The sequence below is a fragment of the Schistosoma haematobium genome, chromosome 4 (assembly GCF_000699445.3).
Source record: "Schistosoma haematobium chromosome 4, whole genome shotgun sequence".
In the NCBI taxonomy this organism is placed as follows: Eukaryota; Metazoa; Platyhelminthes; class Trematoda; order Strigeidida; family Schistosomatidae; genus Schistosoma; species Schistosoma haematobium.
The window spans coordinates 27,018,539-27,044,541 of record NC_067199.1 but is presented as its reverse complement, the minus strand read 5'-3'; the positions used below and the strand labels follow the sequence as shown (position 1 = coordinate 27,044,541).

General features: G+C 30.3%; 1 protein-coding gene across 1 annotated transcript in view; it reads left to right on the top strand.

Moving 5' to 3' along the window:
* The window catches only part of NKX6-1 (nK6 homeobox), a 35,621-nt gene that overhangs the window by 7,194 nt on the left and 2,424 nt on the right, over window positions 1-26,003 (top strand). The window contains exon 2 of the mRNA XM_051216110.1: window positions 15,065-15,237. Within this exon, the coding sequence (XP_051066662.1) occupies window positions 15,065-15,237 (173 nt within the window). The remainder of the gene's footprint in view (window positions 1-15,064; window positions 15,238-26,003) is intronic.

The window sequence follows — 26,003 nt, the reverse complement described above, 5'->3', positions numbered from 1 at the left end:
CTGGTGGTCAACGGAAATTGAGTGTCTTACGTAGACAATTGTTTAGAAATAATTATAGTTTTTGATGATGGTTGTGATGGTTCTCCAAGTTTCAGCTCCGTACAATAGAACTATTTTGATGTTCGCATCGAAGATTGTGGCTGTGATATTAGTCGACAGTTGTTTTGAATCCCATATGTTCCTCAACTCTAAGAATGCTGTCCTTGCTTTGCCAATCCTTGCATTCGCGTCTGCATCAGGTCCTCCTTGTCAATCGATGGTGTTACCCTCATTCAGTGCTTCTCCATCAAGTAAGATCAAGTTGGTGTTCTCTGTGTTGTATTTTAGGATTTTGATTTTTCCCTTCCGTATGTTGAAACCTACTGCTCCAGAGGCTGCAGCTACACTGATTGTCTTCACCTTCATTTAGTGATATGCATGGAATACAAGGGTTAGGTCATCTGCCAACTGTTCATTGTATTCCGTTTTTTCCACGAGATGTGGAGGTCTTCATAATGCAGCCAACCACCAGAAGAAAGGGGAAGAGTAAGTGTAAGCAGCCCTTTCTGAAACCGGTCCTCAATTGAAATGCATTTGTGAGTTGGGCTATATACGTGATTTTGCGGTGCAGTACGTCGTATGAATTCCAGATGATTTTCATGATCTTCTCAGCTACTCGCTCAATAGTGTCGAAGAAGGTTCCATAATGTCCTACCATCCACACTGTCAAACGCCTTCTCATAGTCAAGGAAGTTGATGTTCCGTGACGAATTCTATTCAGTTTATTATTTATTAATAACTTTCAGTGTCACGATTCGGTCTGTACATAACCGGTGCTTATGGAATGCGGCCTGTTGATCTCGAAGCTGATCGTCTACAGAATTCTTTATTTAGTTTAACAGCACTCTTCTGAAAAGTATTCCTGGTACCGACAGTAGCGTGATGCCTCAATAGTTCTCACATTTGCTCACATCTCCTTTATTTGGCATCTTGATGAGGTATCCTTCTTGTCAGTCTGTTGTCACCTGTCCTTTCTCTCAAATCTTCCTGAATAGAACGTGGAGCATGTTTGCAGTTACTCGTATGTCTGAGTTCACTGCTTCAGATGTTGTATTGTCAGGTACTGATGATTTCCCACTCTTCATTTGTCTGATGGTCATCTTAATTTCTTTGACCGTTGGTGAAGTGTTTGCTGCTTCGACGTCTGGTGGGTTTAATGGTGGTTAGTCTATTGAATAGTTCTTCAAATCTTTCTACCACATGTTTCGATGTTCTTGAATCTCATTGGTTGGCTTACCTTCAATTTTCTGATCTCTCTGTTTACAATATTTCCCTGCTAGTGTCTTCGTTATGTCACATAGTCCCCTTTTATCTTCTTCTTTTATAGCTTCTTCCACTGTCGTTCCCAGCTCTTCTATATATTTCTGTTTATCAGTTCTAATACTCCGCTTCACTTGCTTGGTTGCTTATGTGTATTAAATATGTGCCTCGACATTCTCTGTTCTTGTTCAACCATTGTTAATGGATGTCTTCTTGTTCTTCCTTTCTTGAAACTTGTCCACGGTTTCAATAGACATCCGTTCCTGATAATAGTGTTTCTTGAGGCCAAGAACGTTCCAACATGCTGAAGCTAGTGCTTCTCTGTTCTTTTCAATTATCCTCAATAGTAGTCTTCGCTTCTTTGAGTAGATGTTGTAAGGCTTACAACCTGTTGTTGAAAGCTATCTTGAATTCACTGAGCTTGTTAGTATCTCGAACGAAGTCTGTACTAAATATCTGTTATGCTGTCTCCTCAGTTTTCCAGTGTTTCTTTGGTTTCACTTTCAACTTGACAATCGTCAGGTGGTGAGCTGGAGCTATGACAACTCCTGTCTTCGTTCTCCTGTCACCCATTGATCTTCTGATAATATTGGTGATACAAATATCGCCAGTCTTGTTCTGTGTAGTATGATCCCGCGAGACTAATTTAGCCTTGTGTATGCGCTTGTGGTGGAACAGTGTAGCACCTATAAACATTTTGTTGGATGAAGATAAATTTGCAAATCTGTCATCACTCTCGTTCATTCCTCACAGTCAGTTCATGTCGTCTCATCATATCTTCATAGCCGGTGCTATTCATTCCGACTTCTTCCTTTACGTCTACCATCACAATGGTTAATGTCCTTTTCTGAGCTCTTGTCTATGATCGATTGCAGCCTCTCCTATGACTGATCTTCATTGTCTTCATTGCTACCACTGGTCGGTGGATATTACTGGATAGCACTGACTGTGATCCATTCCTTCTTTGTTCTGAAGGGTGTTTCGCTGATTCTGAATCGATGAGATTCTCATCCTATAAGTGCTTTTCGTGTCTGTTTAAACAGCATCAGTGCAACCACCTGTTTATATGAGGCATATTCTTCTTTGTGATCAGAGTACAACAGCATTTCACCCGAATCTAACCCTTTCTATCCAGCTTTGATCCAATGTATTTCACTCATTCCGAGCACCGTCAAGTTGTATGTTGTCATTTCCGTAGCTATTTGACTGGTCCCTTTGTTCTCCCACATGGTCCGTACATTTCATATACATATATTAATTATTGCGTTGGTTGTTGGAATTTGCATCAGTCTCGCGAGTTTTGAAAAATCTCGACTTTCACTATGAAGCGTTATAATTCTTCTAAATGAAGATTGTTGAACTCCCAATGTCGAGTTTAGATGGGTTAATTATTTATCCTGGTTAGTGTTTTTTTCATACGTTTTTTTCTATGTCATGTGTTTGCTGACCCCATACTAAACAGACCCCTTTATACAGGCTTGGAACAGGCAGTAATCTCAGAACAGCTACAGGCGGAGTTAATATCATTTAGAGAATTATTAAAAATCAAGGACAAGTAGACTCTTGCTTCCTCCTACTTTGAACATCCTTAACAGTTGACACGAATGATAATTCATAGAAATTAATTCATCACCTTCTTATCTCTAGATAAGCACAGCGAACACCAAAACAGTTACGTCACCATTTTATAATCTGTATTTTCAAATTTAGTAATTTGTTTGATGAAAATTGTATTCAAGTAAATTTAATTGTTGTCGTAACTAATTTGGGTTATCGGAAATACATCTATCCAAGCTACCACATCAGGAAGTCGAACAAATAAATCAATAAGTTGTGTAATGCTAAAGTGCTAAAAAGTGTTGTCGATGTTAATATAAAATAAGCATATGAAGTGTAAGTAGAAATTAACAACTGAATTCAGGGAAAGAAGTTTAAAATCTAGTATCAGAACTCAAAATTTAATGGATAATGAAGTCAAGTCATTCCATGATTTCACATTCATAGCCATTCATTTTATAAAAATTAAGTTCCGATGATTTGATGAAGATATCAAAACATATATATTCTTTCATGTGTTGACGAAGGTTGCCGCTTCATAAATCGCCCTACGGAAAGACATATTCTGAAAAGCATTTGCTATTTTCATCACATATCCTGCAACACATTAAGGTAAAACAATTAAAACTAAAAAACAGCAGAAAGTGTCTGGTATTTATCTGTTATTCTTCTGCTGACTATGTTTAACAGAGTCAATCATCATCTTTCAATTCTAACAAAGAAGTAAACAATGGTAAATTTAAAGTCAACAAGAACCAATCAACATCGAGGTGCACAGAACAAGCTGTGAAACACATATGGAGAAATTCGAACACTTCACTTCTATCTGAAGTTTGTGCTGATGATGTCGTTCAGAAGAACGATGAAAGCTCCACGACCAAACCATCCATCTCAGAGAATAAAACTCCACCAAAATCATCCACCTGAGCTACAAATCTTCTCCACCATCTCAATATTTATTGCTTTAAGATAATTACTCAGCATCTGTTTCATTGTTCCGAATAGATTCACTTCTACTTTTCCCTATCCTAAAATAACTTAAGATAAATATTCGTTTTCATAATCCCGACTGAAAACACAAGAACTTTTCTATTTGCATTATCAGTAAAAGTAGAATATCAATTGAAACCACTCACAGAGATGGGTAGTTTAAGTCTAATTTTCACTGAATTTCTCAATGATATAATAAATAGAAGGATGAATTGAATTACTTGCTATGTAGCTGAGTAACTTTTCTCAATGATCTGGAATGTGGTTGCTATCTATCAATAACAGTGCTATCACCATATACAATTTTATTAGTATTGATTGTTTTGCTGACTCCACACATGAAAGTGTTCATAAACTGATTGCTCAGTTAGCTGTGTCGATTTTCTAAAGTACCTTCATATCTCCTTATTTTCTCCTCCACATGTCATTGATATTTTCTTAATTGGACCTACAATCACGATTTCCCACATCTATTAATATACTTGAAGACATGGCTTTACTTTACACTTCCAGTTTTTCTTCTTTCAGATGCAGGTTAATAAGGTAACCATGCTTCCTAGTGTAGTATTTGTCATAGCTATTGATGTTTATTTTACGGATGACACATGATCCATCCTCCTTCATCGGTCCACTCAAGAATTCGCATAGAATAAAATATACTTTTCAGGTTTGCGTTACCTCTGTTCCAAACTTATTTAGTAATGTACTTTTGATTGGTGATAATTTCTTCCTAGAAGGTAAGATGATGCATTTGTATGCTCCGTGGACGAATAAGAATGGTAAGACATTATTCCAGAAAGTATTCATCAAATGATATTTCTCATTACCTCATAGGTTCGATTTTCATCATTTCCTTTTCGCTTTATTTAGAATAATATTTTTATATAGCCATATATATATAAGTTGAATCGTTACTATCATGGTTAGAAATTTAGTTTCAGAGGATTGATTCACACATATCTTTAAAGTTACCTCATTTATTCTACCTAATGAAGAATCGAATAACGAGAGTTTTATTGAATTTCAACTTTTATTCAAGTATGGAATCACTGGAAACGCTAGTAACTAAAATTTCGTTACTTTTCTTTATGTTTATTTCTATAGATTACTTATATAACGAATGTATCAGGAGTTGACTTCTTTGAATTTAATGTATAACAGAACTGTCTATTGTGATATTATTAGTCGTAAAGAGAAATTTCATTCATTCAAGGTTTACCACAAAACTAAGGATTTATATATCAACTGAACTCCATTATCTATGAGCCTAATCTTAATATTTACAACTACTTTGGTTAGTTTGTTTATGGTCCTAATAACTTGAAAGTTTTCCAACTTTATTAATCTAGTTTCCCGTATTCATTACTACTGTTATAAGTCTTTTTACGTCACCTGGAAGTAAAGCACCGTTTATTTATGCCGGAGTTCCTTTAATACTTTTCTTCCGTTTGTAAGGCCGGCTAAGTACTTCTCTACTTCTTCTTCAGCGTCACAAAAAAGTCTGTTTAACATATCACCTCTTGATATTCCCCCCACCACCACCACTATCAAGTCCCACTTCTGCCAATAATAACACTAGCGAAGCATATAAGTACTGATTTGACTACATCTTTTCAAACCTCTTTGAATAATAGTTCATTCATTTTGACCAGAGATTTCTTGTGACAGAATGATTAAAGAATCAATAATTTTGTTGAATGTAAAGAAGGTATTGACATTTTTATCAATTATTATTAGCGATACTTTTAATCAAATTACAAGTAACAAATAGTGAATATACACTAGAATCAATCTGTATAAACTCCCCTCCCGCATAAAACTAATTAAAAGGATGTTAAGAAACATGACATACAGATTCATCTATGCTATTACATATTAATTGACGAGCTCAGATTTACTACAGTAAAGAAAAAAATTTTTGGTTGAGTAGCTACATGAATATATAATAATTGTGAAGTTAAGCAAATTCAATAAGAGCAAACTTTCATAGATGACTTTCACACAAACTTAAGTGTGAAGACTATTGATATAGTCCATCTGTGTAAACCAAATTAAAAATAGGATTCAAACTTGTATCATAATCAGTCAAACTTGAATGATCGTGCAATATTGTAGATTGATGAAAATTAGATATTAACACCGTTGAGTGTTGACTCACTAGTCTAGACATTAAGAGTTCATGTCTGACTGAAGGTCTTGGATTCGAGTCCCGTGTGTGGAATCGTGGATGTGATGTGTTGAGGGGTCCCATACTAAGAAGAAATGGTCGTCAATTTCTTTCAGGTTTTTAATTGTGGTCTAACATTGATTGCTTTATGATTTCAATGAAATTCAACCATCTCCACAATCGCATAGTGGATAAACCTGAATGACTTAATCCCTAGACCACCGATGTATATAGTAATTATAATTCAGTAATCTGAAGTAATAGTTGAATTTATAACAAAATATCCATCAACTGCTTTACATAATTCTATTTCGCTTCAGTCACAGAATATATTTTGTTATAAATTTACATTCAGTATGAATTTATTTATCACTTCCTATCAATTAATCATTCATAATACACTTTAATAAAATTAACTACAAATATACAACCTTATTATGAACCATATAAACGTAGTCAAATGAATTAACAAAATGTTAATGATTAACTATTAAGAACTTATAGTATTGGTACTGGAGTAGATAATAACAATTCAAAGTACATGCTTAGAAGATATGGTTCCAATACAGCTTGTATCAACAAATATATTTAAAAACAAACAAAGAAATACATGGTGATGAACAGGTGTTACATTTGACTTGTAGATTATGTAACGTTAATAACATTTCAATCATATAGCAAACATACACCAGTATTAATTAGTTAATCATTTGACCAGCTGATTATTCGAATCAACAATGACATTAAAAAGGCACTGATATCTAAGCAAATGAATAATCGTGTTAGTTTAATCATATTCATGACTAATCTTAAACAATTGTTAGAATATAATTTATAGAAGTATATCTTTGATATTATTGAGTATGAGTAAGCATATATAAAGTGTATTTTTGCATATAAATAATGTACTATATTAGTTTGAACAAACCATGTGTTATAATTCGTTTCTACACTGACTATGTATGTATATGGTCTTAAATTAAGTGTAATTGATGATTTGATTGTCTATTCACAATAATATCTTGTATGTAGTAAAAGAATAATGACACTGAATAAAAATGGACAATAAACAGCTGTCAGTACTCACAACAAGATAATAAGTCATTAGAAGTTGTAAACTATCCCCAACACATATCTTTTATGTATGTATACAAGTGTTTATACATGCTTTCCCATAGTATGGATATAAATATCCCATATAATTCACTTTATTTGCTGAATTACATTTATCCCTATTTTGCATTTTTTTTGGTACATACGTACACATATTTTTGAAAATTTATTTTAAAAATCACGTAAACAGATACAATAAAAATAATTGTTCAATGAATAACAACTGTTAAAACGTTAGATCATAATTTGCTTAGTTAAATGATAGTAATATATATGGGTTGTGTGATATATGCCCTTATGATAACTTATACTCAGATATATAAATCACCAATTTAATTAGTCTGTCACTAATTAAATCAAATTATATTTATTCAATACTGGAATAATCTTAATCTATAATTCTCAATTACTTTTCCATAATAAAACGTGTCTATACCTATTGTTTTCAGTTATAATTATTATTACCATTGCTATTATTATTATTATTATTATTATTATTATTAGTAGTAGTAGTAGTAGTAGTAGTAGTAGTGTGCGTACACATACATACATTGGCATTAAAAGAAAAAGACAAATTGTTTAATTCGACCAATGTAGTAAATGAACACTTTTTTAATTCTACAAGTTCGTATATGTTTACATATACAAACACATGTCTGTTGTAAGTAATTATAGTTTAGTCGAAAGCCTAGATAATTTTGTACGTCAATTTCAATTGACACCATTGTAATTTATTAATTGTTTATATGGCTATTCTTTGTACTCCTAATATAATTAAATTGAAGGAATTTAAGTGCGACCATTTAAGTCGTATTATAATCGGTGTTAATTAAAATTGAAAAAAAGGTGTCTTTTAACAGCATATGTATTATAAAAGTAAGCAGTGATTATAGGAGCTAATATACAACCAGAAAATGAAATATTTTCAGCCAAATTCAGAAGTGAGTGTATAATAACACTCATTATTGTTCTCATGTATATTATTATTGTGATAAATAAATAAATAAAGTTTTTCTCAACTTTTTTACTTGCCGATTAATTTGAGAACTATGTCAAATTTATGGATATGTTGTACAAGTATTTTACATCAAGAAATTATACCGTTTATAGAATCGTTCATAGGTCGAAAGTCTGGAACAAATGTTCTATTTATCATTCAACAGTGGACACTTACAAAGTCACACTAGTTCTAGGCCTTGACCTTTAGATATGCGTGACAGATATATATACTAAACAGTAAGAAAATTTTGTGAGATATTAGTCTCACGAAGATGGTCCATAAGTATCAGTAAAGGGTTGTGGAGATGGTTGAATTTCATTGAAATCATAAAGCAATCAATGTTAGACCACAATTAAAAACCTGAAAGAAATTGACGACCATTTCTTCTTAGTATGGGACCCCTCAACACATCACATCCACGATTCCACACACGGGACTCGAATCCAAGACCTTCAGTCAGACATGAACTCTTAATGTCTAGACTAGTGAGTCAACACTCAACGGTGTTAATATCTAATTTTCATCAATCTACAATATTGCGCGACCATCTTCCGTTATCTTCAGTGGGTTGAAGCTAGACATTAACACCGTTGGATGCCGGCTCAGTAGTCTGGAGGTTAAGTATTCGTATGAGAGACTGAAAGTCCTTGTTTTGAGTCCCATGTATGATGTCATGAATGCGCACTGCTGAGTGGTCTCATACTGTGGAGAAAAGGTCGTATGGTCCTTCCAGGTTTTCAGTGGTGGTCTAACATTGATTGGTTCATGATCTTAATTATTACTGATAAGTGTTAATTAGCACAAGATTTAAGTTTCATGCTTCCTCCTGACAACTGACAATTAGCTAGAATCAAAAATGGAAAATACACAGTAATCTCGAGTTAATTAGCTGAAAGATCGCACTACAACCAGATCAACATAGTTTGACATGTATTTAGAACCGAACGACTTCGTGTATGTTACTATTTAGTGACCCAAGAGTTAAGTACTAGTTATAATTATACTTTCATTATTCACATTTTTAAATATGGTTCGTTAAACGTTAAACGCGGTGGATGTTGTCAAATAATTTTGAGTTTGGTTATTCCGATGATCTGATGTCTAACGGGAAATCAGTCAGAAATTAGTAGTATCCACCTTTTTTTTCCTTTAGTACTGGGAACAATTCAATAGTGTGCATCCTTAGCTTTACACAGCATAAAATATATTACTTTTAAGTTTTCATGGAATTATCAACGCCTTATATGTTAAGTTGGATAATGTAGAGTTTTTGTTAGATTTTTCTCATGTGAACAAGCACAGAAAATTATAGTGAATTATCGTAGCACCAACAGACGATTTGATAGATGGCCTTAATTGCATTTGTATTACAGTATGCTGAAACATCTTATAAATTTTAAGAAATTCATCACTCTTTATCATATAAATTCATTCTAAATAACATACGATGCTTCAAGAATAAAGAGACTAAATCACAAGTACAAATAAGTAACTCTGTAAGCATGAATTATCTTTCAATCAGTAACCCAATCAATAACCAGAATTGACCTAATAGACTATTATTTTAAGTTTTACTATCAAGAATATTTATAAGAACTGTTTTTTTGTTGGGTAGTCAAAACTGAAGGATTATCTTCATCATTGTAATAATAATAATAATAATAATAATAATGATAAATGACAACATTACACTCAACATATTCAACTTATTTCCATTTCAATAATATAATAAGTTTTATTGAACAAGTGAATATTTATTTATTTAAATTAGGAAGAGAGAGAAAGGGAATTAGATAGTGAAAGAAAACATAAAATAAAGAGATTGGATTCATGTGAAGTTTTGTAAAGATAATTAAAACCTCCCCCCCCCCAAAAAAAATTAAATGTTAATAAGAATAATATAAAAATATGATGTATGTGACTATTTTATCAAAATACAATGAATAACTTGAAAATTTTACATTGATAATTATACTACAGATGTTTATATGATAAAAAGGATAGATGAACTATTTAACTAATATACAAAAGTTAATATCCATATAAACTGAAATAACCTCTTCAGTTAAGGAAATACAATACAAGAAATGAAGTATAATGAAGCATATATATATATATATATATATATATAATATCTTAATAAAGAAACAAATTCCATAAGGCAATAAATGTCAACAGTTTATTTCTTTAATTTGTAGCGATGAATTTATACAAACTAAAGAATACTAGTTGATTACTAAATATGAAGGTTTATGCACATACATGTTTACATTTTTACTCGAGTCTAACACGTTTTGCATCACAAGCTCAACGTTTGATCCATTAAACAATTGAGCCCATGTAGCTACTATCTCGTGAGACAGAGACAATATTTATACCACTATTAGTTATGGTTTAGATGATCTTATTACTGACAATTTGACTAACTGTTTCTAGATAATCTGCGCAGAATATTACAATTACCAACAAAATCTAATTGAAATTCAATTCTCATTCTTGACTAACAATGATGAAAATGTGAAGGATTGATGCTAGACTCCTCAAAAAATGGATTAATATTATATACTCCTAAGAAAATTTAAACTATAATAACATAAAAATGGACTATTCTTATGTTTCCAATATTTCTTCATCTATAGTTGTCGTGTATGCTACTTATGTCTGTCGACACAAGTAATATGTAACATCAATCAGAAGTTGAACGTCTGTCAAAAGAAAGTAGAGAAGATTGCACTGAAGAAAACAGAAAGGGAAATATAAAGAAATTGAGAAATGGAAGCATCATGAAAGATGTAAAGGACAATTGATTGAAGATTTGCAAATGAAGTATTTAATGTATGGTCCTTCACATTTTACGAAAGAACTACTTAATTTTTATCATCGAGTAATAAACCGCTGGTCTTCACCTGAGTTCTCGTTCATTAAGTCAATCAACTATTAAAGACTATTCGTTGCCCATAATAATGTTATAAACACTTAAAAAACAGTAGTCACCAAGTGGAATAACTAAAATGAGAAAAAAACCAATGGACCAATTTTCGATTAATTAAAAACTATTTAATGTTTGATTCACTTTTGTATTGCTTATTTGAATCTTCTTATTGATCTTTAGGGCTGTAACTGAATAGATTCTTACTGACATATGTGTATACTGTGCGGATTGCCTCGACATTGTCCTAATTCACAAGCATTATAAGCAAAAATGGATGGTGGCTAGCAATGGAATCCAGAACGCGTGTTTCGTCCTATTTGGGACCCCAGGACTTGGGCGCCGGAGTAAAAATCAACTCTGAGATGCAGGTACAACCAACTGACGAGTTACAAATAGAACAAAACACCCGTCCATGACTCTACTACTAGCCACCATCTACCTTTGCCTACATTTAACGTTTAATTATAACATTCGTTTTTTCGAATTTGTAAACAATCTTGTTTGATTTAATCATTAAATGCGATTATCTTCAAGCAACTTAAGATTATTTGTCTTAAACTCAAAATACGAAAAGAATTAACATTTGTAGATATTATATAACATAAGTTAATAATTAAAATAATTCAATTATACTCATTTCAACTCATTTTCATCTATATGTAATGAATTATTTACAGATATCTGTTGTTCAAAGACTCATGTTTTAATGTATTATATATTTCTATTGGTTTTGATTTGAAGTATAGTAAATAGACCTTATTTCATACTTCTACTTAAATACAATATGGAACTATTTTCATATTCCAGATTGATCTGTAAGGATTGATTTCTGGATAAAAATCACCAAATGAAATAAAATTAATAATCTTCAGTTGGAAGGTGTAACTAATGACAAAGGTTCCTTTGATCATATTTGAGTTCAAAAGTGATTTTTATTAAAAGTACAGAAGTAATCGTATTTCTGTTTTCAACCGAGTTTGAAAATTTTGATCAGTGAACACTTATAGTCTAAGTGAAGGACTAAGCATAAGACATCTAGACATTGTGGCGAAAGGCAACATTGAGTGAATGAGTTGAGACGCATTAAATCACATTATGAATTTCAGTCAATTATTCACAAAGCATTCGATTTGCCTAGCTCAGAAGTTTAAAATAGCATTATTAATAATGCAAACTTTTAATTCACTTTAGATTTCAAACACAAACTGCTTGAATATCAAGAAATACATGTGAATATATGAAATCTGTGTGAATTCCTGTGACTATTTTCCCATGGAGTTTTCAACAAAAACTGAGTACAGCCTAAAGATTGTATGTTCTGACTTAATTATTAACCGAGATTCCGCTGTAAATCAAGCAATACTAAATTAAAATTCAGCAAACTCTATATGATCAATTTATTAATGACACAAGTTCAACTCGAACTGATGGATAACAGGAGGAGAGGATTGTAGAGATGGCTGAAAATTGACGACATCTTATATCATAAACTGGACTTATTTAGGTGAGCATTAGAAATCAAAAACAAACCGACATCTATTTCATTACAGTATGAAGGTCTACAATAATATGAAACCGCCATACATACATAGATTGTTTTTGAAATCACCAAACTCTCCAAAGTTCACATTAAGCTTATCCTTATATGGCATTATTAAAATTATAAATTTTTCATTGGTTCCTGTTATTACCAAGAACAGCTTTCCGAATTTATCACTTAACTAAATATTGAAATATCTGTCTACACTAACTTAAACAGTTTCATATATATATATATATACCGTTGACGGAACAATAATTAAGCTATTCAAACTTACATATACTTAAACTATAGTAATGGATTATCTCGGTAACGTAATGAAACAATTAATTTCAGAAATACAATAAACACGTCATAAAAGTTTGTTTGTATATCTATTTGAACAGTAATAATAATAATGATAATAATAATAATAATAATGGTAATAATAATAACTGCAGTTTCTTACTGTGTTTATTGACGATAATTAAATTTTATGCGATTTCATTTTTTACCCAAGTATAAATATTATTGTTTAAATTAATAACAGTTCAACGGTCGACGTACATTTTGTCACTGTTAATTGTCCGTTAATTCTTCATGCTTTTTTTTTCATTTGTCTGACATGATAACGTAAGCTGTAATAAGATAAGTGTAAATTATCACTAATAATAATAATAATAATTATTATTATTATTTGAAATTTACAACAGATATTGATCATAACATGGATATTGTAGGCTAATTCACTGAAACGACTATAATCAGTCATTATAATAATTAAATGAGAGAAAGAAAAGAAAGAAAACTTGTAGAATAGAAAAGTTTCCTGTTAATTAAAAACAAATTGAATTTATATTAACGGAAAAGAGTAGGTTCTTAAAATAATTCACTGACTAAAAAAACACGATATAGAATCATGATACAAAAACCATTGTAAACTATTGAAAACTTTGTGATAAACATGCAAATAGATACATCGAAATGAGTGAACTTTTCAATGTTCAAAAGAAACTTATTCTCATTAGTTAGATATTTGAATGTTTGTTGAACATCAGAGAGAACATATAATAGGATGAGAATGGAACTGCATAGTGTTTTTTAAACAGTTCAATTGATTTATTCCAAGAAATAATCATTCTGTATTTATTGGTTAACACATCTATTACTGGATTATCATGATAGATAGTATAATTTTAAATTGTTTATCGAAGATTTAAGAAAATAATAATAATAATAAACAAAAGCATTTCATCGTATATTAGAATGCTAACCGTATTTGTTTTTATTTAAATCTATAAAAGGGAGTTCAATCTATTGAATTCGCTATATAAAAAGAAACGGTAGATCTAAAAATACAAAAGTATTCAAATTACCTTTTACTCTAAGCATAACTTTAAAGCTTCTATAATTTGTAATATAATTGAGGATATTATCGACGATTAATGTTTGACTAAATATTATTTTAAACAATTTTCACTTTTAAAAACAGTAAATAATTAAATTTATGTTTCAATATTATCTCAATAGTAACTAATTGGATAGACATATGATTAAATCTTTCCATTGTCTACTTACTACTTATTTTAATACCTAAAAAAAGAATATATATTCCGAAAATAATCATAGAGTATATGTTGGTTATCAGGTTAATACAAAAAGGAATATAATATGTAGTCGAAGAAAGTATTAGAATACCTAATTTGAAAAGATGTGAATCCATGAGTTATTTTGATAAGACATTAACCAGTTTGGAACTAATGTTGTTTTTTTTAGTAAGAAGATGGAAATATCATTTTTCGGGTTAGTAGTATAACTAAGAGTAGTTTTATCTCTTTTACATAGTACTTACAGTCATTTACAACTGGGATGAAAAAACTAATGAAAAATTATAGCATGGGGCAATAATAACAAAAATTGTAGTTATCGTCGTCAAGGTTGGACGTAATAGCTTCAAATAATTTTATCCAAACAACCACGTTTAACCTTATTTGTTTTCATGAGTCGATCTAATTTAGACCACCATGGGAAACCTGTAGGTACTAAACGGACGTCTCATCCTAGTTATCCACTTCGGACAATACATGAATGGTTTGGCAAGACCATGAATCGATTAGAGTTAGACATTGACAACGTTGGATGCCGACTCAGTGGTCTAGAGGTTAAGGACTGGCGTGTGAGACTGGAGGTCTTGGGTTCGAACCCCATGTGTGAGATCGTGGATGCTCACTACTGATGAGTCCCATGCTAGGACGAGACGTCGGTTTAGTAATTCCAGGTTTTCCATGATGGGCTAGCTTTAATCGGCACATGAATTCAACTATTAAAAAAGGTTTCGACAATCTGCATAAAACCCCCTTTCTTTTAATATTTTTTATTGTTTATTTTACCATTTTGAATTATCAAATGAGTGGCTTTTAATATTATAAGAAATCGATTAATGAATGATATTTATTCTTTTATATCGATCTTTTTTGTTTAAATCAGAAAATACAATTAGTGTTATCGATAAAGATGGAAAAAAGAAGCATACACGTCCAACGTTTTCTGGTCAACAAATATTTGCATTGGAGAAAACATTTGAACAAACAAAATATTTAGCTGGTCCAGAAAGAGCTCGTTTAGCATATTTCTTAGGAATGTCTGAAAGTCAGGTTAAAGTGAGTTGTAATATAAAGTTTTGGAATTTTGTAAATTATCATTACTTTTTTTTATCTAAAATTTCAGTTAAACAAGAAGAATGAAGATTAAACATTTTCGTTGAGCCTGAAATTTTAGTGAATTTTATAGAAAGATTATTACACAAAAAGTTCATTATTTAGCAACCATACATACTCTTTCTTATTATTATTGGTAGTATCATCTTGGAATAACCATGTATCTGTTAAAATCAACCTTAGTGGAAAGAAATTCGCAACACTGCAGGTGTAAATACGAAGGTTATCAAAGCTTGTTTAATTATTACTAGATTATATAAATCTATAGGAACATAATTTCGTAGTACTGATCAAAAACGTGACCAGTGAAGCTTGCTCAGAGCTTATGAACTGGATTATTATGACATTATTCATGACTCAGTGATTAGTCAGTTGTAAATGTTTTAAACCTACAGAAGGTCAATAAATCTCCTAATAGCTCAGAGATAACTTCTCAGTTTGTGGAGCTGAGTGTTTCTGGTTTATTAGTATGGTAGGTACACGTTGGCAAGCGCCATATAACACGGAAACTAGGTCTAAGGTGTACTGCTGACTACCTCGAATTAACTGACATACCGATAACTAGTGTAATATATATGAATACTCACTATTAAAAACTGTGGCCAGACTTCATGAAAAATGATAGTAAAAATCTATAATTAAGTCATATGTAATGTTACAGCAGAAAATCTCATTCGTTCCATTTACAGATGGAGGTTTCATTCATCTCCATCCATATATTATGCAGCATACTTTTCTTTACACACTCCAGTAGTGAGTTGTTATTGAAATAAACTACGTTGGCTCAATACAATAGTAAAGTGAAAACTATTTATCAAAAGAAATCTTTTAGACTATATCATCAACTGTAACTGTACATTCATAATCTCAGTTATTTAATACATTATAATGAAATGATTATGTCATAACACTTTTAGAGATTTTGAATATGAAAAGACTGTACAGTGATCTAGAAGACTAAAATTAAAAATCCTCACAAAAATTTTATTTCCTCGATTTTTATCATCAAAATATCGTAATTTTAAATAGATAATCCAAAAGAAATGTATTTACTACTCTAATGTATTCCTGTAACCTCTGTATTTATTGTTTACTGATGACTTCAACATATTTCGTGTAACTGATGTTAAGAAAAATGTTTTCATTCTCAATAAATTTATAAAACAGATTACATTAATGCATATTGCAATCAATTATATTGTGTTGAAATTACATGAAGTGTTGGTGCCTATCATTTTCGGCTAAGTCTATAAGTCTGATTAATATGTGATATACATGCATATATAAATTGAATGAAAATCTGACAGCTAATTATTTTTATACAAAACTTTCAATGATCCAGTGTTTTATACTTGTCAACAAACATTAAATTCTGATAATCTCATGTATGGCTTAAAATAGAGAACATTATTAAAGTGTTTTATTTCAATTATATAGTCTGTGACAAAAATGAGTAAATCTTTAGAAATTTCCTTTAATATATCTGTCATTACTAGAAAACAAGGTTTAAATAAAAGAAACTACACGTTAACTAACTGAAAGATTAATGGAATCAATTACTGATATCTAAAATTAAAAATGAGGAAATATGTAGCATTAAAACAGGTCAAAAATATAAAATCTTGGTATATACATCAGAATTGTAACCATAACAAAGGTGAGAAAAAACAAACAATTTGTCAGGGACGTCTAAACACAACCACTTAATACATATATTACATTGTTGATCATATCGTAAATTTGAGGATTAAAATAATAACCACTTTCTTTGTTGGATGAATCTTGGCAATTATTTTTATTTTGTCAAGGAATATTATTGTTTAAAGAACCTCTGAAACTAGGTAGTACTGGACTCCTCATTTGTTTTAGTTTCGTTCCCTACTTACTGATAAATTCATAGGTATATTACCGAGGACGATAAACAGAACTGCTGAGTCGGAATGATTCTCGTTTCAGACTTCAGTCACTGTGAAATCTATTGCACTTTTGAGAAGCCGTGAACGAAAATTAGACGTTTCGAGCACAAACGATAAGGTACTATACTGTGCAATGACTGGATTCAAACTCAGTAGTTCAAATGTACCATACTCGTTTCGAAACTTAAGTCTCATTGATGCGATTCTGTTCTCTGGTCGTTTATGCTCACTTCTAAGAAGTTTCAAACTGGTACGTTTTTTTACTACTCTTAGTTTTCAGCAGTTCATTTTCATCATTTTATGAAAGAATTTATCTTAAAAATGAAATTACTTAGTGTATCCAGTTTGTATAGTTATTATTCTAATTTTCAATCATCAATATAATGTCATCTTCAATTTGAACAGAAACCTCAAAACATTAACATGAACAAATAGGAAATATCCACTTACAAAATGTTAACAGATAATGTTAAATTTAATTACTTAGGAATAAATGAGCTATTACTAATTATATATATACTGCTCGAATGACATTTTATATATCACCTGTCAAAAATATTCTCGTTTGACTAAAAGAATAAAATAACCACATCAATAGTTTGATGACAGTAGAATATAGTTATCATTGATGAAAGAACACATATGCCGTTCATATATCAATATAATAGAATACCAATTACTTTAAACAATATAAATATCTATTTACTAGTGGTTTACAGATTATTTAAATAAAATTTGATTTTCTTACATAGTCTAGACGTAAAAATTTGACAATCAATACAAAACTGTATAATATGTGTTGTGAAACAATGAATTAGACCACCTCTTAAGTAGTAAATACTTCTTTATTTTACAATGAAAATGAATTAATTATATGCATTAGTAACAATAGTACAATATATTTTTTAGTTGATTCGTATGATGTACCCTACATGAAAGATTAATGAAGATTTCATCATGTCATTCGTTTTAAAATGAGGCTTTTAAATTAGTGACAAACGAATAATCTAGTTTATTTAAAACAATTCATAGGAAATATAATGTACTAGACAGTGATACACATAATTAACAAGTCATTATGCATTAACTGACGTATCATTTATATTATTCATTAAGTATATGCTAATAGTTAGAATGATTGTGATTGGTGATTATAACATATTGAATGTGCTTGAAACTAATCTATTTTTAATTGGATAAACTTTCTAGTTGTTATCTGTGTTAAGTGTAACTGTCATCGTGAAAAAAAAAACAACTAGATTTCCCAAATTTAATACTGTTACTTATTATAAGTAGAAGTGAATTAACTAATCACCTGGACAAGTTGGCAATGATTGATTATTCAACTGTTTTCTAACCTTTCCTATTAGTATAAATATGTATGCTCGTTCAGAGTTAGAAAATCAAGCGGTAAAGACTGAATTATTATCAAGATAGTTTTTAACCAATCAATTGTCATTGTCTTTGCTAAAAATCCGGCATTATTATGCATCTTAAACTTACCATATAGGTATTGCGATAAAAAAGCAACTTAATTATATTATCAGATCCTTGGGCAGTTATCATCATAGCAGTAATCGAAAAATTCCTGCTAAATCTCAGTCATTTTACAAAAATTGAAAAAGGATTCACATAACCGAATTTTTCGACTTCTTGTAATTCATTCATCAATAAAATCTGAGGCATACAGTCGTGTTTACCATCGTAGTTGACGTCTTAATTATCATCAAAAGACCTATTCGTAAACTTCTAAATAAGACAGATATTAAGATAACAAGATAAATATTTATTTTTAACTGTCAACCTTTTCGAAGTCCTCAATCATAGTTTTTCAGCTATTCAAAGTTACGAACACAGATAATCATATTTGAAATATACGAATTCCACTTAATAAAAATAGTTAATTATTTATACACTTTCTATAGGAAAAACTAGATTATCTCATTTAACGATATGATGCATTTGTATAATTATGAATACACTCAACACATGACTACAGTTCAAAATTCATTTATGTTTATGCTGATATAGGAAAAGATTGATAAAGTTAGAATTCTAATGATAAGTGATCCTATTCAATACATTTTAGTCAATTAATAAATGAAATATTGCATATTGAATATGGATATCAGTAAAAATATTCCATACTAATGATCTTTATCAACTATAAAAGTGAACCTGAGAAAGTCACTTTACAACCAGTCAGGATATTTTTTGATATAAATTAGTAATTTATTCAATAAAAGCCTAAAAAGACTCAAAGTTTGGTTAAGATTTACAATTAGGAGTTAAATTGTCACTAGGTGTTATGGTTAGTGGTTGGGTTAGGAATTTGGGTCAGACTTAGAAATTAGAACCGCAGTTAAAATAAAGCGTTTACAGTTAAAAGCTTCGGAAACAAAACTAGGACAAAAATGCGTTACACCCCCGTGTTGTTGAATATTTGTGTGATTAGTTCTTTGGTATTACGTTACAAGGAACTTTATCTTTAAGTTTTAAAATTTGTGGGTTTTTTTCTTCAGTCTTCACATATTTATCAGTTTTAAGCATTTAAGTAATAAACAAAGATGGTATTTTTTTGAATTCTAAACTGATACAAGCTACCCATCATTGAATTTTGAATTATACTTGGATATAATAAAATAATTTATTTTTATTGGAGGTGAAAAGGAGATAAGAAATACTTTACCCTAATTTTTTAATAACATCGTTTTAAATTATTTAAATAATGTGGCGATCGGGCGTAGTCAATAGGAAACACTGGATTCAGGTATCGAGCTATTTGGCACTCATCAGCAGAGTTTACACGTATTCCAAAGTGAACTGATTCTCTCTGATGGGTTCGATCCCGTGTCATTCAGATATACAAGTGTACCTTTAACATTGTGTGATAACAGGTACACCTTGCTGATTGGTGCCAAATAGAAAAAAAATTAGGTTTACAGTTCCCCACTGACTACTTTTAACTATTTTATGCCTCAGCATAGTGTACATGATGTTGAATCACTTACACCAGTGGTTACATTTTAATTTGATCAGTAGAATTAAGTTATCATCAAAAATATCATTAGACTAGTCACTACTCAGTGATCAATTAGTTGTAGATTTTTGTAATTTATTAGTTTACTGCACATATTCAAGATAATTGTTTCATTCTAGTTTTTGAGACTCTTCAAAAGTTTAGTTAAAAATATTAATAAGTATGATTGTAATTTGATAGTTACTAGTAATTTGTAACCAACTGATTACTGAATAATGATTAACCTTATATAACAAAAGTTCTTTTCTTACTACTTTAATTGATTAATCGAGAAATAATTTATTTAATAATTCTATCAATAGAATTATGTTAAATCAAGGTTAAACGTTTACTAGATCTATCTATATTTGTATAAGTCATATCAATTCACAACCAATTAGAATGTTCATATGTTTTTTATTATCAATATTTATCTTAATATTTAACTTTACTGTTAATTAAGACTTTATTATTTAATTTAATAGTTACATATTTACCAACATTAAAACTAAGTTTATTAGGTAAAGTGATTAAGATATTTAAAATAGAAATTATACATATACGTTTTACCATATCAAATTTAGTGATTGAATAAACAATTTGTTTATTGTAGAACAATCAACATTTCGGCACTAAGTTCTTCATTATAATGAATAATAAAAATATATTTCAATAGGAAAAAATAAATAATCACGTAATAAGGGGTAGGTGAAATAATTTCGAAACTGTTATATATATGTATACAATGAGGGGTTTTGTGGAGACTGTAGTAATTTAATAATTAAATTCATGAGTTAGATAAAGCCAGACCACCATGGGGAATCTGGAAGCATTAGACGGTCGTTTCATCCTAGTATAGGTCTCTTCAGCAGTGAGCACACACAATTTCGCCCCCGCGAAATTCGAACCCAGAACCTATCAGTCTCATGGGAGAACGTTTAACCTCTAGACCATTGAGCTGGCCGGTATCCAACGGTGTTAATGTCTAAATTCAACCAATCCACGAAATTGCACCACCGTCCATCATTGTCTTAAGCGAGTTTCTATCTCACAACAGACTTCATTTTTTTCAAATGTTATGCATATAAATGAAATACAGATTCCACTTATATATGCCTTGTAAATAAACCCTTCTTAGGTTTAAGTTGTCCGTTTTATTTCTAAACAGAGTTATCATTTATATATTATGAATTTGATAACATTCACGTTAGTCATTATATATGAAATATAAATTTCATATCAATGTTAACATTATCTCCCTCTCAGAAACTTTTAAGTAGACTATAAGGATATTTTTATTTTGCTTAAATAAAATTTATCATTTTAACCTCATTGTGCTTTATTTTCAGTAAACCATTCTACGTATACAGATGAATCTTATGAATTTTTTGGGTTTTTTTTGAAGAATATTTACGTTTATATCAACTGTTATTCTGTTCATGTTTATCAGACTTAATCACATATTAGTTTTTCCCAAAAAGAAATAAACGTTACATTCAATATCCAGTATGAACTTAAAACATAATTATCCTTCTCATTCATTCATAATGACACGACTGGTACCGTAGTCATTTATTCGAAAATATTAATATATATATATGGTTGTAGTTGCATACAAAACTTTTCAAGAATAGAGAGTTCTAATTCATATCCAGATAATTTATCACTTCAATAGAATACAATTGGAACAATGATAGTGTAATAATTATGACATGATGCTGTATATTTAAAATTTATATTTAAAAATAATGAGCAGATTAACAAAAATGACAGGATAAAAAAGACAATGCAGAATACAAGTTAACTAGTTAACTATTTAACAAGGAAAATATAGTAAAGTGGGAGGAGAAAATGAAAGTGATTGGTCAAAGGAAGAAAATAAGATACAACAGTATCAATGTTAATATAATGACCATTATATATATATATATATATATATATATGTTCGTGGTGGTTAAAATTTTCATTAGAAGTCAGGATGACGTTTTGTTTGTTTACACAATATGTTTGTCACCATTTCTGGTGAACACTTCAACCACTAATACACATCATAAACAGCTGTATATATGTATAGTCCTTTTGTGTTCATTTCAATATCTTAATCCATCCTTCTCTATTATATCTATCATATCTTTAAAAAGGGAAAGAAATTTGCATATTGTTACTATTGATTCATTCATTATTAGTGAGAGAGATAGAGAGAGAACAAGCAATAAGACGAATAATGATAATAACAATCGGGATTATGAGAAACATAACACTATGATATAAATGATCAATTAAAATTTATTCAGTGAAACTTTTGTTTTTGATTAGTTGATGTAAAGATGATAATTTGTTTTAGAAGTAGTAGTAGTAGTAACAATAATATTTTTTAAAAACAGTTGAATTTCTTCTTACCGACGATATCTGAAAGTTGCAGACAAAAACTAAAAAGGGAGTAAAATGAGAAAGACCAAAAATAGAAATGTCAACAACTAATATTATGTATTTTACTTTGTTTAAGTAAGTTGAACGTGCACTTAAAGTGAAATTATTATTTTATCTTTTTAAATACAAGAATTCATTGACTAAAAATACACAGAATTACATATTGTACTTCGTCTAGATCATATAAGATATATGTTAATGAATAATTATCCTATAACTGGGAACTATTTATATGTTTATGATTAACCATTACAGTTAATCTAACTCTGATATCAAATTCCCATGTTCTATAAAATACGATTAAGTGACAAAAAAATAAAACCACTAAAAAAGCAAATAAGACGACCTGAAGATTTGACAGATTATACTCTTTAAAAGATCTTCAGTGAGAGAGAGAGAGCAAGAATGAAGATTTCAGAAGTCCCAAATCATTATTTTTAGTCTCTTTACAATGGTAAAGGAAAATGCTTACATGAAATTTGTAATCTAATGATTCTCCGTCTTTTTTCTCTATCAGTTTTAATTGAAATTTTTTAAGGAAGTGAATAAGAATAAGATTATCAAACATAAATAATAGATAAATTTTATTTTTTTACAAAGTATTCATTGAGTTTTATGATTAATACATTCACAATATAACGTTTGATTTGGTGTCTGCATGATAATTCCCTCTTAATCCAGTGATCGCATAACGTCTACAGTCATGTTTAGAGACGTACTAATTATTGTGGTTATGACGTATATTCATCTATCAATTTGTAAATATGAACAAAACGAGACAAAGGCTTCTCCACTGTAGATGATTCCTAGGTTTGGTGTTAGACGTAGGCGAAAACTTTTTTAAAAATCAAATCGATGTCCACAAACTTCTCAACCAAATAAGAATGTCAATATAATGAGTCATAAAAATAATTTGTGACGTTTGTCTTTCATGCGCTCAAGCCCCAATTCCTGTAAAAATATGTATTCTAATCTTAAAACCATTTGTAATTGCGTTAAACAAATCAAATTTGTTTAAGGACATCACTGAGTTAAGCGCTTTTTAATTAGTTAGATTACCACATTATTAAACATTACTTGCACAAATCAGGAATTAATCAAAAAGATTATAAAGTTAGGTGTAGTTATGAATGTTGTAGAATTCTTACAGTTTGAATCACAAACTGATCTTGGCTAGGTCATCATTGAAAACCTAGAGTCACTAGATGGATTCTTTTGCGGTCTAGGCGTCAAGTGTTTAAGCTCGGTGTTCAAGCTTTTGGGTATGATTCCCGATTGCAAGTTAGTGAGTTTTTTCTGATCATAACTCCCATACTAGGATGAAACCACTATCCAGTTCTTTCAGGTTCAACGTAAATCTTTTTGTGATTTCAGAGAAATCAAACAATCTCTACAACCTATACCAACAGTCAAATTTGTTTATCCTTCTCAGTAAGAACTCAAAAAATAGATGTCACTAGTTAAGTGATATATTTACTAAGTCATTCAATTCATCTCCTGAAAATATTATTACAAACAAAAAATATCAGGAGGGGTTTTTGTGGATATTATAGTAATTTTAAAATTTGAGATCGGGAGTCAATCGAAGGTAGATCACCATGAAAAGCCTGGGAGCACTGGACGACCGTTTCGTTCTAACGTGGGACTCCTCAGCAGTGCACATACACTATCCCGCCTCGCGAGATTCGAAACAAGAAACTATCAGTCTCACACTTGAGCGCTTAGCCTCTAAACTATTGAGATGGCCAGCATCCAATGGTGTTAATGTCTAACTTCAACTAATCCACAGAATTGAGCAACACATCTATCATTGTCTCTCGTGCGTTACTATCTCACAACAGACCTGGTTGAACTCCACTGGTCACTGTTTTATAGAATTGGTTCAAACCATATAGCCATTTTCATTTATAGTTTATAAACGCAGTACATAAATACCTCGTGAAGCCAGTCACTAGTGAGCATATATCTCATGAGCATATGACTCATGATCTCAACCATTGAAAAAAAAGTAAACAAAGTGCATTTCACATGAAAGCACCAAAAATATATTCACTTGTGAAAAATAAAATAATTTAACAAGTAAACAGATGGAAGAAAAGAGTTGATTTTTAAAGGGAGAAGAAAAAGAAGAATAAAGCCATTAATCAAATGTGTTCATGTATACAAGAGATTTTATAATTATTCATTTATTCTGATTTAATAATAATAATGACAGTAATAATAATAACTGGTTATAGTAATAATAATAATAATATCGACTATAATGGTTTATACCTATTCATGATTAAAAGTATTCCACATTGATAATAATAATAATAGTGATAGTATTATTATATTCAATTTATTAAGTGTACGAATTAATTTATTGGTTTATATGACATTTATTTCAAGTTTTCTTTGAACGTTGACAGAACAATAAAAAAGAAGGAAAAAATACGCAAATAATGATAACAAATAAGAAAAAGAAAAAAAGAGAAACGGGTTCCTCTTTTGTTTTGTTCAACAACTTTCTATATCTCATATAATACAGACATATATATATATAATGTTCAGACAAACACTGGTTATAAGATTTGGGCAGCAATTTTTTTAGATTTCAGTCTTTCAATTATAGTTAAAAGGACAGATTGATTTCATATAAATTAAACATGATTATATATAGGATTAGAGTTTCTTTCTTTTGTACAGGTAATGGTGTTGATAATAAGCACACCTTCATAGAATATAGAAGATTAAAAATATTCTGACATAAATTTTAAAAAAATATATCTATATCCTTATTGTCATCTTTTGTTAAAAATGACCTGTATTCTATTAAATTAATGAAATAAATGTTCCAGTCGGCTTTATTATTCTCTCCTATATTAACATTAATATGTTATCTGTTATTATTATTATTATTTTTATAACTATTGCCGTAAAACATAATTAAGACTAGTTCACACCCTGTTTTCAGGCTATACGTGCTCAAATTTATTAATGGACACAAAAGATGTTTCTAAATAAAGAAACCAAAAACTGAAAAGTGTTGACCTTGTTTACGCTAATAAATGATGTATGATTAGGAGTGAGCTTATCAAGCAAAATGTGATATAAAAAAACAGAACAATTAAGTTGTTCCACTAAAGGATTCTCAGTGAATAATGCATTGTGTATATGAAGTGATAGTTATTAGATTGAAGTCTTAGTATGAATACAAACATCACAGTAATGGTACATCCAACAGAGGAGTTCTTAATAAGGCAAAACACGTGTCCAAGGGGTTCCATTACTATACACTGTTGGACTTCACTTACAAATCTTATGACTTGATAACAATATCGTACAGGTTCCCTTAGGATACG